The sequence below is a fragment of the Cucurbita pepo genome, chromosome LG03, assembly GCF_002806865.2.
Source record: "Cucurbita pepo subsp. pepo cultivar mu-cu-16 chromosome LG03, ASM280686v2, whole genome shotgun sequence".
In the NCBI taxonomy this organism is placed as follows: domain Eukaryota; kingdom Viridiplantae; phylum Streptophyta; class Magnoliopsida; order Cucurbitales; family Cucurbitaceae; genus Cucurbita; species Cucurbita pepo.
This window is the reverse complement of record NC_036640.1, coordinates 313,202-327,054: the sequence shown is the minus strand read 5'-3', so window position 1 is coordinate 327,054 and position 13,853 is coordinate 313,202. Positions and strand designations below refer to the sequence as shown.

General features: G+C 38.5%; 2 protein-coding genes across 5 annotated transcripts; both read left to right on the top strand.

Moving 5' to 3' along the window:
- Positions 1–111: 111 nt before the first annotated feature.
- LOC111791563 lies at positions 112–8,116 on the top strand. The gene is made up of 5 exons (XM_023672951.1): positions 112–3,197; positions 3,662–4,113; positions 4,774–4,786; positions 4,863–7,592; positions 7,665–8,116. The coding sequence occupies exons 1-5, from the start codon at positions 536–538 to the stop codon at positions 8,114–8,116; spliced, it is 6,309 nt and encodes a 2,102-aa protein (XP_023528719.1). The 5' UTR covers positions 112–535.
- A 1,387-nt stretch (positions 8,117–9,503) lies between these two features.
- LOC111790671 lies at positions 9,504–13,297 on the top strand. 4 transcript variants are annotated; one of them, XR_002814531.1, is made up of 7 exons: positions 9,504–9,793; positions 10,406–10,445; positions 10,528–10,688; positions 10,797–11,519; positions 12,151–12,510; positions 12,799–12,867; positions 13,154–13,297. XR_002814531.1 is itself a non-coding variant. In XM_023671671.1 (5 exons), exons 1-5 carry the CDS (start codon positions 9,578–9,580, stop codon positions 12,367–12,369), a joined length of 1,359 nt encoding a protein of 452 aa, XP_023527439.1. In that variant the 5' UTR covers positions 9,504–9,577; the 3' UTR covers positions 12,370–12,514. The 4 variants fall into 4 exon arrangements, 1 of the variants encoding a protein (XP_023527439.1); XR_002814532.1 differs by lacking the exon at positions 13,154–13,297 and having other exon boundaries at positions 12,160–12,510; positions 12,799–13,023; XR_002814529.1 differs by lacking the exon at positions 13,154–13,297 and having other exon boundaries at positions 12,799–13,023.
- Positions 13,298–13,853: the final 556 nt, after the last annotated feature.

Here is a 13,853-nt window from a genome sequence, read left to right as displayed (position 1 = left end):
ATTATGAGATCCCACGTCGGTTAGAAAAAGAAACAAAACATTCTTTATAAGGGTGTGAAAACCTCTCACTAACATATGCGTTTTAAAAATTTTGAAGAGAAGTTTGAAAGAGAAAGCCCAAAAATACAATATCTGCTAGCGGTCCGTTTGGACTATTACAGATCGACATTTGATAAGCTCATAGATGATAGCAATGGGGAGGCAGTGGTCGTGGGGTTGGAAAAAAGAGAGAAGGGGATGGTGGGAGATGGGCATGGTGCCTCTTAGAATATTTCCAAGGAGATAGGTATCGTGCCTCTTAGAATATTTCCAAGGAGATAGGTATAGTGCCTCTTAGAATATTTCCAATTTAATAGAAGGCTCATCAAAGTGGGGTTTAAACCCAAAATCAGAACCTAAAAGCTATCATTGCCACTCGAGTGCTATGCTTTAGCATGTCCTTGCAAATATAAACCGCTAGATTAAGGTTCTGTCCATCACAAACCCAGCATAATTTCGCAGCAGGATAGGCCAGGATTTCTTCAATACCAACAAGATGTTTCTCTATGATATCTTGTTGTTGTCTCTAATCTCAGCTTTTGCAAGCATACTCACTAGGGGAGATGAATGGGAACCCTTGGCTCTGTTTGACTTGAAAGCCAGAGTACTCAACGACCCACTTAAAACCATGAGTTCTTGGAATGATTCCACGCATTTCTGTGACTGGACTGGTGTCACTTGCAATTCCACCATTGGAACAGTAGTGGGTTTGGACTTGGAAGCTCGAAACCTGACTGGCTCCATACCCACTTCTCTGGCAAATCTCACCCACCTCACTGAAATCAAATTAGGAAGCAACAACTTCCATGGCTCAGTTCCCCAAGAGTTCGGTCGGCTACAGCAATTGCGTCTTCTCAACTTGTCCAACAACAACTTCGGTGGTGAGATTCCGACGAATATAAGCCATTGCACTGAGCTCGTTGTTTTGATACTCAATGCCAACAGGTTTATAGGTCAGATTCCAAACCAGCTATTAACGTTAACCAAGTTGAAGCAACTAGAGTGTAACTACAACAATCTCAGCGGAGCTATCCCATCTTGGATAGGGAATTTTTCCTCCATGTTTAATTTGAATCTGGGGCGGAACAATTTTCAAGGAAGCATTCCCAGTGAGCTAGGGAGATTACCAAGATTGAAATTCTTTGAAGTTTATGAGAACAACTTGACAGGTAAAGTGCCCCCTTCAATCTACAATATAACTTCTCTGGTTGACCTGACACTCACTCAAAATCGACTTCAAGGATCTATACCCCCAAGTATTGGATTTACACTTCCCAATCTTCGGATCTTCCTAGGTGGTATGAATAATTTTAGTGGGTCTATTCCTACGTCCTTTGCTAACATCTCCAATCTTGAATTGTTAGATATATCTGAAAATAGTCTCACTGGAATGATACCTCATGAGTTGGGGAGATTAAAAGACTTGCGAGTACTCAATTTTGATACCAACAGGCTTGGAAGTGGGAAAGCTGGTGATCTAAATTTCATCAGTTTCTTGGTTAATTGTACTAATCTAATGGATTTGGGTCTAATTAAGAATCGTCTTGGAGGAGCACTGCCACCAACCATTGGAAACCTTTCGGACCGCTTGATAAGGATAACCTTGGGTGAAAATATGTTAAGTGGAAGCATTCCTAGTGGGATTGAAAACCTGATAAGCTTGCAAATTCTTGGAATGGAATATAACCATCTCAACGGTAGAATCCCTCCCAGTATTGGGAAGCTTCAGAATTTGGGTTGGTTGTACTTGGATGAGAACAACCTAACTGGGCCAATTCCATCCTCCATTGGTAACTTATCTTCAATCTCTAGGCTTTACATAGACCATAACAGACTCGAGGGAAGTATACCGCCGAGTTTAGGACGATGCAAAAGCCTCCAAGCTCTTGATCTAGCTCATAACACCCTAACTGGCTCTATACCCAAGGAAATTCTTGGCATCCCTTCCCTTTCAGTTTACTTAGGCTTGGACCATAACTCACTCACTGGTCCATTGCCATCTGAAGTTGGTAACTTGGTTAGTTTGAGTGAACTATATGTATCAGAGAACAAACTGTCTGGTAATATACCCAGCAATGTGGGTAATTGTAGGAGCATGGAAAGCTTGTCTCTTGAAGAGAACCAGTTTACTGGAATTATTCCTCCATCTTTCGAAGCTTTGAGAGGTCTGGAAGAACTAGATCTATCAGCCAACAACTTGTCTGGGTCAATTCCCCAATTTCTTGCCAACCTTCGCTCACTCAATTACCTCAATCTATCCTATAATAACTTGGAAGGAAAAGTGCCCAAAGAAGGAGTCTTTTCCAATTCAACCATGATTTTCGTCCTTGGGAATAAGAATCTATGTGATGGGCTACCGGAATTGCATTTACCTCCGTGCATGCCTAACCAAACACATTTGTCCAATAAGCGGTTTCTAGCATCAAGGGTGTTAATCCCCATAGCATCCGTTGTCACACTCACTGTTATTTTGGTGTGTACCATTTTTGTGTGTTTTGTGCTGAAGAAGTCGAGGAAGAATGGCTCAACTTCATCTTCTTCAAAGGGGTTTCTACCACAAATTTCTTACTTGGAACTCAGTAAATCAACCAATGGATTCTCTATTGAAAATTTCATTGGTTCGGGTAGTTTTGGCTCTGTGTATAAAGGCGTTCTTTCAAATGATGGATCTATTGTTGCTGTTAAGGTTCTAAATCTTCAACAACAAGGTGCTTCCAAGAGTTTTGTTGATGAATGCAATGCTCTCTCGAACATACGACATCGAAATCTGCTCAAGATCATAACATCTTGCTCGAGTATTGATGTACAGGGCAATGAATTTAAAGCTCTAGTCTTCAATTTCATGTCCAACGGAAATCTTGATTGTTGGCTTCATCCTGCAAATCAAGGCCACAACCAAAGAAGGTTGAGTTTCATTCAAAGATTGAACGTTGCCATTGATATTGCCTGTGGATTAGATTATCTCCATAATCATTGTGAAATCCCTATTGTTCATTGTGATCTAAAGCCGAGCAATATATTACTCGACGACGATATGGTTGCTCATGTAGGAGACTTTGGGTTAGCTAGATTCATGTTGGAAGGATCAAATGACCCATTATCCTTCAGCCAAACCATGTCAATGGCACTCAAGGGTTCTATAGGCTACATCCCTCCAGGTAATTCTCCTTTCATCTAAACTCTTATATCATCTTTATGTTAGCTACTCTACTCCGTAGATCCCACGTCACATCAGTTGAAGATGGAGAGGACAACAAAACATTCCTTATAAGGGTGTGAAAACCTCTTCCTAGTAGACGTGTTTTAAAAACCTTAAGGGAAAGCTCAAAAGGGAAAACCCAAATAGGACAATATATGCTAGCGGTGAACTTGGGCCGTTACAAATGATAACAAAGGCAGACACCAGACGGTGTGCCCCCAAGGAGTGAATTGTGAGATCACACATCGGTTGGAGAGAGTAACAAAGCATTTCTTATAAGGGTGTGGAAACCTCTCCCTATTAGACGCTTTTTAAAATCTTGAAGGAAAGTCTAAAAGAGAAAGTCCCAAGAGGACAATGTCTCTTAGCGGTGGGCTTAGGCTATTATAGATACTTGGTATAATAATGAATGAACAAATGCAGAGTACGGGACTGATAGCAGAATCTCCATGGAAGGAGATATCTTCAGTTACGGAATACTACTATTGGAGATGATGATCGGGAAAAGACCCACCGACGACATGTTTGGGAATGGAGTGGGTATCCATTTGTTGAGTAGAATGGCAGTACCTCAAGATGCCATGGCCATACTCGATCCTTGTATGCTACCTGAAGAAACACGTGAAGAAGAAGAGAAGGAAGAGAGAATAGAAGAAATGGTGATAATGAGTGAGGAAGATGGTACAGAAAGGGTACCAAGATGGATGGAAGAATGTGTAGTGTCGATGCTGAGAATCGGCATATCGTGCTCCTGCATTGCACCTGCAGACAGAATGTCAATGAATGTTGTCATCAATGAATTGCAAGCAATTAAAAGCTCCTATCTCAAGTTTACTAAGCCTCGTCCAAGGTATCATAAACATCAGTTTTCCCGAGCTTGACCCAAATTACTGCCTATTCTTCCCCCGTTGTTCTTCGACCACTTACCAAAGATAAGTATTTTAAATATGATTTATGTATTGGTCACACTATTTTTTTTTTTTGTGCAAAATTTTATTTTATTGAAATGGATGATAAAAAATTACAACATTTACTTAAATTTATCATCTTTCACGAACATCACAACTTTAAGGTCATAATTAATTAAAAAGAGAAAAAAGGGTCGCTTCAAAGTCTTCGGTTAACAAATTTTGATAAGAATAGCGATGTCATAAATTTGTTACCTTGACCTTATCGTGACCCATGACTTATGTTGGTATTTAGTAACTTTATTAAACTATATTTATTTAATATTTATTAATTATTTTTATAATAAGAGTGTGAGAAATAACCTCACTTTTATTAATTTTATGTTTATGCATGGAAAAAATAAAATTATTAAATAGTTCATAAAAAATCTATTAAAGCTTTTATATTTTAAGGATAATAGATTATGGTCTTTATTTAAAGAAACAATCTCTTTTGAAGTTAAATTTCACTTTTGCTTTTGAATCTAATCGTTTTAAAATTTGAGACCATATATCTTTTAATTAACTTTGAAAATTGACCATATTTATTTTAACATTTACCATCCAACAACCCGCACTTAAAGCTAGGCAGGTGGAACAAGTAATTGACTCATTTTGAACTCACCGAACGGCCATTCAATGAGTAAACTTCCAAAGAAAATTATAACTTCATAAAGCTCCCAAAGCCGACGATTCGATTTTGCTCGTCCTTGCGAATCCGGCCGTTCTCAGCCGCAACATGAGGCGCAATCCGATTCTGTGTATACTTTTGTACCATACATTTCTGATATCCCTGAGCTCGACTTCTGCAAATGAACCAGATCGCTTGGCTCTGCTCGACTTCAAAAGCAGAGTACTCAATGATCCATTTGACATCATGAGCTCCTGGAACGATTCCACGCATTTTTGTGATTGGGATGGTGTTACTTGCAATTCTACCCTCCGGAGAGTTGTAGTTTTGGAGTTGGAAGCTCGAAAAATTAGTGGCTCTATACCGACCTCTTTTGGAAATATGACTCATCTCACTGAAATCAGGTTGGGAGACAACAAATTCCACGGCCATATTCCCCACGAGTTCGGTCGACTTCTACAATTGCGTCATCTCAATTTGTCTTTCAATAACTTCAGCGGTGAGATTCCGGCCAATATAAGTCATTGCAGGGAGCTTGTTGTTTTGGAGTTTGGTATCAATGGGCTTGTAGGCCACATTCCACACCAGTTGTTCATGTTAACCAAGTTAGAACGGCTCGGGTTTGGTGTTAACAATCTGATTGGAACTATCCCACCTTGGATAGCAAATTTTTCCTCCCTATCTCGTATGTCACTCACATATAACAATTTTCAAGGAAATATTCCCGAAGAATTTGGGCGCCTGACTAGATTGGATTTCTTCTCAGTTTCTGTGAACTATTTGACAGGTACAGTCCCACCTTCAATCTATAATATAACTTCTTTGACTCAGTTATATCTGACTAATAATCGACTACAAGGAAATATACCACCAACTATCGGATTTACACTACCCAACCTTCGAGTCTTCGCCGGTGGTGGTAATAATTTCACAGGGCCTATTCCGACGACGTTTGCTAACGTCTCTGGTCTTCAAGTACTGGATCTTCCTAAGAACAGTTTCACTGGGATGCTACCTGATGAGTTGGGGAGGCTAGAAAGCTTGGAGAGACTCAATTTTGAAGACAACAGACTTGGAAGTGGAGGGGCTGATGACTTAAATTTCATCAGTTCCTTGGCTAATTGTACTAGTCTAAAGGGTTTGGGTCTATCTAGGAATCGCTTTGGAGGAGCATTGCCTTCATCTATTGGAAACCTTTCGAAGCAGCTCACAGTTCTAAACTTGGGTGGAAATATGTTGAGTGGAAGCATTCCTTCAGGGATCATTAACTTGATTAACTTGCAGATTTTTGCAGTGGAATATAACTATGGTCTGAATGGTAGTGTTCCTTCCAATATTGGGAATCTTCAGAACTTGGTGATGCTTTTGTTGCAAGGTAACAAATTAAGTGGGTCAATTCCACCATCCATTGGTAACTTGTCTTCGATCACTAAGCTTTGCATGAACGATAACAGGCTCGAGGGAAGTATACCAACAAGCTTGGGACAATGCAAAAGCCTCATAGGTCTTGACTTATCTGGTAACAGACTTAGCGGCGTTATACCTAAAGAAGTTCTACGTCTCTCCTCCCTTTCAGTCTACTTGGCCTTGAATAATAACTCATTTACAGGTCCATTGCCACTTGAATTGGGTGAATTAGTTCGTTTAACATTGTTGGATGTATCAAAGAACAGATTATCAGGCAACATTTCAAGCAATCTTGGTAAATGTGTAAGCATGCTTTACTTGGATTTGAGTGGTAACCAATTTGAGGGAACAATTCCTCAATCGTTAGAAGCTTTGCAAGGCCTAGAAGTACTAAATCTTTCCAACAACAACCTATCAGGATCAATTCCCCAATTTCTTGGAAATCTTCAGTCACTCAAGTATGTCAATCTGTCCTATAATAACTTTGAGGGAAAAGTGCCCAAAGAAGGAGTTTTTTCCAATTCAACCATGATTTCTGTTCTTGGGAATAATAATCTATGTGATGGATTACAAGAATTATATTTACCTTCGTGCCCCCCTAGCCGAACACATTCATCCACCAAGTTGTCATCACCTAAAGTGTTAATCCCTGTAGTATCAACGGTCATATTTACTGTTGTTCTTCTAAGCATCCTTCATGTGTGTTATAAGCTCAAGAAGGGAAGGACTAATGCTTCAACTTCATCTTCCTTCATGGATTTTCTACCACAAATTTCTTACTTTGAACTCAGTAGAGCAACTGATAGATTCTCTGTAGATAATTGTATTGGTTCAGGTAGTTTTGGTTCAGTGTATAAAGGTATTCTTTCAAATGATGGATCAGTTGTTGCCATTAAAGTTCTAAATCTTCAACAGCATGGTGCTTCCAAGAGTTTTCTTGATGAATGCAAAGCTCTCGCAAGTATACGACATCGAAATCTGCTCAAGATCATAACTACTTGCTCAAGCACAGATGAACAAGGAAATGAATTTAAAGCTCTAATCTACAATTTCATGTCCAATGGAAATTTAGACGGTTGGCTTCACCCCACAAATCATGAACACAATGAAAGAAGGTTGAGTTTCATTCAAAGATTGAACGTTGCAATTGATGTTGCCTGTGGATTGGATTATCTCCATAATCATTGTGAAACATCCATTGTTCATTGTGATCTAAAGCCTAGCAATATATTGCTGGATGAAGATATGGTAGCTCATATAGGGGACTTTGGGTTAGCAAAATTCATGTTGGAAGGATCAAATTACCAATCCTCTTTCAGTCAAACCATGTCACTTGCACTTAAGGGCTCTATCGGATATATCCCTCCAGGTATTTTCCTTTGAATAACAATTGTTAGATCTCGATTTTCTATTGCTACAAATAATGAATGAACAATTTCAGAGTACGGCATCGGTGGTAGAATTTCAATTGAAGGAGATATCTTCAGCTTTGGAATACTGCTATTAGAGATGATTATTGGAAAAAGACCCACCGACGACATGTTCGGCGATGGTGGGAACATTCATGAACTCGCTACAGTGGCGTTGTGTCAAGATATGCTAGCCATAGTTGACCCTTCGTTATTTGAAGAATCGTTCCAACAAGAAGAACAGAATGAAGATATAATGCAAGAAATCGCAATAATGAGTGAGGAAGATCGTAAGAGATTCGTACCAAGATGGATGGAAGAATGTGTAATCTCAGCAACGAAAATTGGCTTATCTTGCTCCTCCCATGTACCTGGTGAGAGAACGCCCATAAATGTTGTCATTAACGAATTGCAATCAATTAAGAACTCCTATCTCAAGTTTAAGAAGCCAACCCAAAGGTTCCACAGATATTTGTTACCCTAACCTTAGAGACGAATGAATTTATTCGGCAACGAGCATCGGGCTCTTGGTGGAAGAATGTGCGATGAGAAAGGCATCGTTTATCTCAAGGTGGAAGAAAGGCTTTCCCAATCGGCCCACGAGGCCGAGTCGAGGAGTAAGGCCGACTGCTTGGGAGGGACATGGCTTACCGACCTCGGGCTTGTCGACTACTAAAGCAAGGTACGTGACATACTACCCAAGCTTAGCACACTATTATTTCGATTTCTGATCCAATAATGACTAAGCAGCAGAGTCTGCGCGTGAGGGTCCTCGCTCCCTTTATATGCCTTGCAGCTTCATCTAAGTGGATTTCGGCTAGGTTGTTGCTCTCCAAGGTTGTTGTTCTCTAGCCCACCTCTTAGCAAAGTAGGCTGATGGGCAAGACCCTTCCCGCCACAATGGTGGGGCATCTGAGGTTGTTGCCTTGTGGCCAATTCAGGCAGTTTCATCTAAGTGGATTTGGACTAGGTCGTTGCGCTCCAGCCCACCTCTTGACAAGGTAGGCTGATGGGCAAGACCCCTCCCACCACAATGGTGTGGGGCATTAGAGTTGTTGCCTTGTGGCCAATTCTCAAGGACTCAAGTTCTACCTTGAGTTTTTTGGTTCTTCAGTTATAGTAGTACTGTTGTGTGGATGATTCAACTAGTTCAATCAACCTAATTCATTTGATTAGACTCACGCATCAACATCATTTATAAACTCTAGTTTTTTTTTTTTTTTTTTTTTTTTTTTTTTTTTTTTTTTTTTTTTTTTTTTTTTTNTTTTTTTAAATAAAATCGGATAAATTTTACTCTAAATTTTTATAAATTTGTCAAATTAATATCTAGTCAAATTTTACTGGAGAAATTTGGTCACAATAATTAGACAATTCTCTTATGGACAAATCTGTAGTGTTAATGAACAAATCCATGCTAATATTTGAATGATAATATTTTTTTAAAAAAAAAAATGTTTATAATTTCCATGTTATATAAAATGTAAATTTATCACTATAAAACCTTGTTACATTAAATGATTCACGTGAATATTTAAAATATTGAAAAAAATATGGATAAAAATTGATGATATCTAAAAAAAAATTATAAAGGCAAAATATTAATTAATAATTAAATATTTTACCCTTAATTTTTTTATTATTTTTTATTTTTTTGTTATATTTCATGGATTTTAAAAAAAATGTAAATTCATCGTGATCTAAACGTTTGCGAGTGGATAAATTTAATGAGAAGCATGAGATTCCTGGATTTGTTCGTATGCCCACGTGATCCCATTGGTCATTTGGGACACGTGTTCGTTTCGGATGATGCACGTGAGAAGTCGTTTTCCCTTATCCTCACGAGGCCCCACCGTTATATAATGGCAACCACCAGAAACTCCATTAAGGCGCGAGACCTAAGCTCTGAGAGTGTCATTGTCAGTGGCAGACTAAGATTGTGGAGAGGATGAAAACCCTAGCGACCTCGAACTCCATCATCGGTAACAATGCAGCTCCTTGTTCCTTCTCTGCTTCTTCGCTGAAAGAGCGTCTTCTTTGTGGAGGACCTGAATTCGTCTCTTACCGGAGGCATCGGAAATTGACTAGTTCTGGACTTCAGCATTTGGTATCGTTGCGCCGGGGAGGCATTGAATTTCTTCCTTGCTTCTCGTTTCATCAGCAGGTCTCTTCCTTTTTCGGTATCGGAAGTTCTTGCTTTGTGATTGTTCTACGGCTTCGTTTGGTTTCTTTTTTATTTTCTTGAAGAATCTTGGATTGTTGGATTACCTTCTTCACCGTTTTTTAATTATTATTTATGATTTCTTAATGTGTGATTGAGAGATAAGCTGTGCAAACTTTCTTCGCGGTTTATCTTGTTTATGGATTCTTGATGAATGATCGGGAGTTAAAGCTGTGTAAACTAAGTTACTGTAACTAAGAAGGAGCCTTCAAAGTGCGATTTTGCTCATATGAAAGTCTCTCACCGACTAAGATAGCGCTACGCCGTCGATCTTGAGTTACTAAACGAATTCTCTGTTCTTTATTTACTCATATTTTGTATGTCTCGACATTAAGTCAGTTTCTTCATTCAATAAAGGAGTCGGTTCCTGAAGGTTTAGGTTAGATCAAAGCAAGAATAAGAGGAACTTCGGAAGTCCAGAAATGGGCTATGCTTCAACAATATGTAGATTATTATTTCCAGAAAATCTAGGAAGTGATTGTGGAAAAGATTGTTGCAAGGATGTATGTATGCTAATAGAATCATCCTGATTTTGGTACAACTGGTTCTTTGCAGGCAGATACTCAGAATGAGGTAGTTGAGAATCAAGACACGAGTAAGTCAAAATGATTGATAATAAATGATTACTTCCTCTGGGAAAATAGCCTCATATTTTTGTATCGACATCTTTTATACAGATCAATCAAAGACAGTTCGCGTCAAATTCCAGCTGCAGAAAGAGTGTACATTTGGGGAGCATTTCTTTGTAGTAGGTGATGATCCAAGTTTTGGTTCCTGGGACGTTACAAGTGCAATACCTTTAAACTGGGCAGATGGGCATCTATGGGCAGCAGAAGTGGTAAGTAGAGAGACTCATCAAGAACATAAAAACCTCAATATAAAGAAACAAGTTTCTTAGACGATTTTAATATTTGGTCATAATTATTTTTTTTTCTTACCAAATTAGGAGATTCCTGTTGGAAAAGCAATCCAATTCAAATTCGTACTTCAAGGAGAGACTGGGAATGTTGTATGGCAACCTGGTCCTGATCGAACATTTCAACCCTGGGAAACATCTAATACAATCATCGTCTCTGAAGATTGGGATAGTGCTGAATCACGGATACTCAGTGAAGAAGAAAACATTGTTAACCAGGATGATCATTCTCCCGTTGTCCCAGAAAAGTTAATGATTGAGGATTCATCATTTGCTCTTGCCGATGCTTCAATAGTAGAAAAATCATCGGTGGAATTGCATGAAGTGTTGATTCTTGGCGGTAACATCTCAGCTTCAGAAGAAAATGGCAGTAATGTCTCTGCTTCAGAAGAGAATACCAAAGATATTATGGCATCGAATATAATCTCACCAAAGGAGAGCTACATTCTCAATACAAGTAACAAGGCAGTGAGCGAGGTATACAACAATCCAAATGGGGAGACAACACTTATATCCCCGAGTGAAACAAAGAGAACAGAGGAAGTTTTGGAAAATTATGAGAAAGAAGTAACAGCGAAGATCCCTGTTCAAGAAAGCTTTATCAACTATGGCGTTCCTGTTCTAGTTCCTGTTCTAGTTCCTGGTTTACCTCCAACACCAACAACCTCAAATCAGGATGCACCTCAACATGAAGTCAAAGATGATGGTTCCATCGATGGAATTAATGAATCTAACGATCATAAACTACCTGAGGTAACAGCTTGATGGCCTGACCTACTTTTACCATTTTTTTTCCTGCTTCAACTCTTGTTACCACAAAAATCGTCCTTGCAATTTGTGTGCATCGTGTATTGTATTTTTGAAGGAGATCCTGACTACAAAGGACATAACTTTTGATAGCTTAAATGTTTTCGAATCGATATGTGCAAATGATGAAACTTGACACTGGCCATGCAAGTTATCTTGTATAATTTTCGTTACTAAGCCTTGCCTATCGCTGTCATAGTTCTATGGCCTGATAATTCCAATGTTGGTATCTTAATTCTATTTTGCTTATTTCATACCACCAGCAATTCAAATTATCGCACAACCAAACATTTTTCATGCCATCAAGTATCGGTATAGCCTATAAGAGTAAAACATAACTGTGATTCTCTCCTAATGCTCTGCTTCAAATTACACGTTCAATTACCTATTAAACTTTTAAAACTGCAAATAAACCTGTGATCTAATATTTGATAGCAACTGAAATCACACTCTGGAAGCATGGGACTACAACTCACTAATTTAGTTCTTTTGTGCTATGATTGATTCAACCTCATCTTCTGCTGTACTGTGTTATATAATGTTCTTATGCCTCGTATTTCTTATGTATTAATCTCAGAACATACAGGATCCTGATGTTGTGGTAGAACTAGAGATGGAAGCGAAGTCAAGTTATGAAGAAAATGTCGTCCAAAGTGAAATTAGACAAGAGGATGACACAAATAAAATTGCGAATGAATCTGATTTGCAGGAAGTCAACGATAGTATCGTTCAGAATGACATAACGTGGGGTCATAAAACCCTGAAGAAGTTCTTCTCCAGTTTAAGGTTGCTTTAGCATCACAAATTCATTCTTATTTCTGTACTATGTTGTTCCCCAAGAAATTTTCAACTTACTGTGACCCAATTGGGTGGATGGAAGCTGCTGTTGGGAATTGTACATATGGTCTGCCACTTCACTATATTCTAATACTACTTGGTAAGATTACTCATATTCTAATACTACTTGGTAAGATTACTCCGTATTGAGTTTGTTTCAATTGGCATATTTTATATAAGGATAATAGATGGTTCACATATTTCCACAATGATATAATATTGCCCCATTTGAATACAAATTCTCGTGTTTTCTATTTTAGAATCACCCAAAAGACTCCATGCTTCTATAGATAATTTGTCTCACTTACCTAGTCAATGTGAAATTTTGTTTTGCACGTTTTGTCGAGAGATAAATATTTTATATCATTCTGAACGGTTACTTCGACAGGTGTAAATACACAGACTATGAAATTGGTTCATTAGCGAATCTGGACTGCAATGGTTTCGCAAGAATCTGGTAATTATAGTCTTTAGTCATTTGGATTGTATGTATATGTTTAATGTTAAATTTGAAGAACTGTTGTCATATATTGTTTTGCATTATAATTTTTAGCACTGCATCAGAACGTATGAGTTAAAAGTGAGTTCATAATTAAAGAAACTCTTTAGATCATGATGTTACTGTGAAGGGGCAACAACTGCGTAGGGCTGAAAAGTTGATCATTAAAGACTGCATATAGCGTACGCCACAAATAGTGTTGTTGGGTTGCCTAGTAATGTGTTATTTTGTCACTTCAAGGTAGATCTCACACAGAACAAGGCCAAATTAAATGAAGGTTGCCCTGGTTGATGATCGTACAGTAATCGATACTCCCAATGCGTGGGGGCATTCGTTTTCATTTAATTTAGTAGACGGCATCTGCATCGTTAACTGTCTTTCCATGTGAGTTTTAATTTTAGCCTTTCCAGGTGAGTTTTAATTTTAGCCTTTCCAGGTGAGTTTTAATTTTAGCCTTTCCAGGTGGGTAACTAATCGCGAATCCAGGTGTTGACCCTAATTGATTCAATTCTGAGTTAGCTTGGCTTAATTCTTCTTGTTCCTTACTATGACTACTAGTAGTAAAATTTTATAATTTTATGGCTAGATATTGTCCGCTTTAACTCGTTATGTATCATCGTCAACCTCACAATTTTTAAAATGCACCTGTTAGGGAGAGTTTTTTACACCAGTTTTTTACACCCTTATAAGAAATGTTTCGCTCTACTCTCCAATCGATCGACATGGGATCTCACGATGGTATCCGAGCAAGTCATCGGATGGTGTAAGACATTGGTCGGAGTAAAACGAGATCATCTCCATAGTAGATGCATTTTAAAATCGTGAAGCTAACAGTGATATTAGCCAAAGCAACAATATCCGCTAGACTTCTATTGTTGCATTATTCTCAATATGGTTGATTTGGTTCGTATGACTAAAATTAGAATTGAACCAAGGAGTTCGAC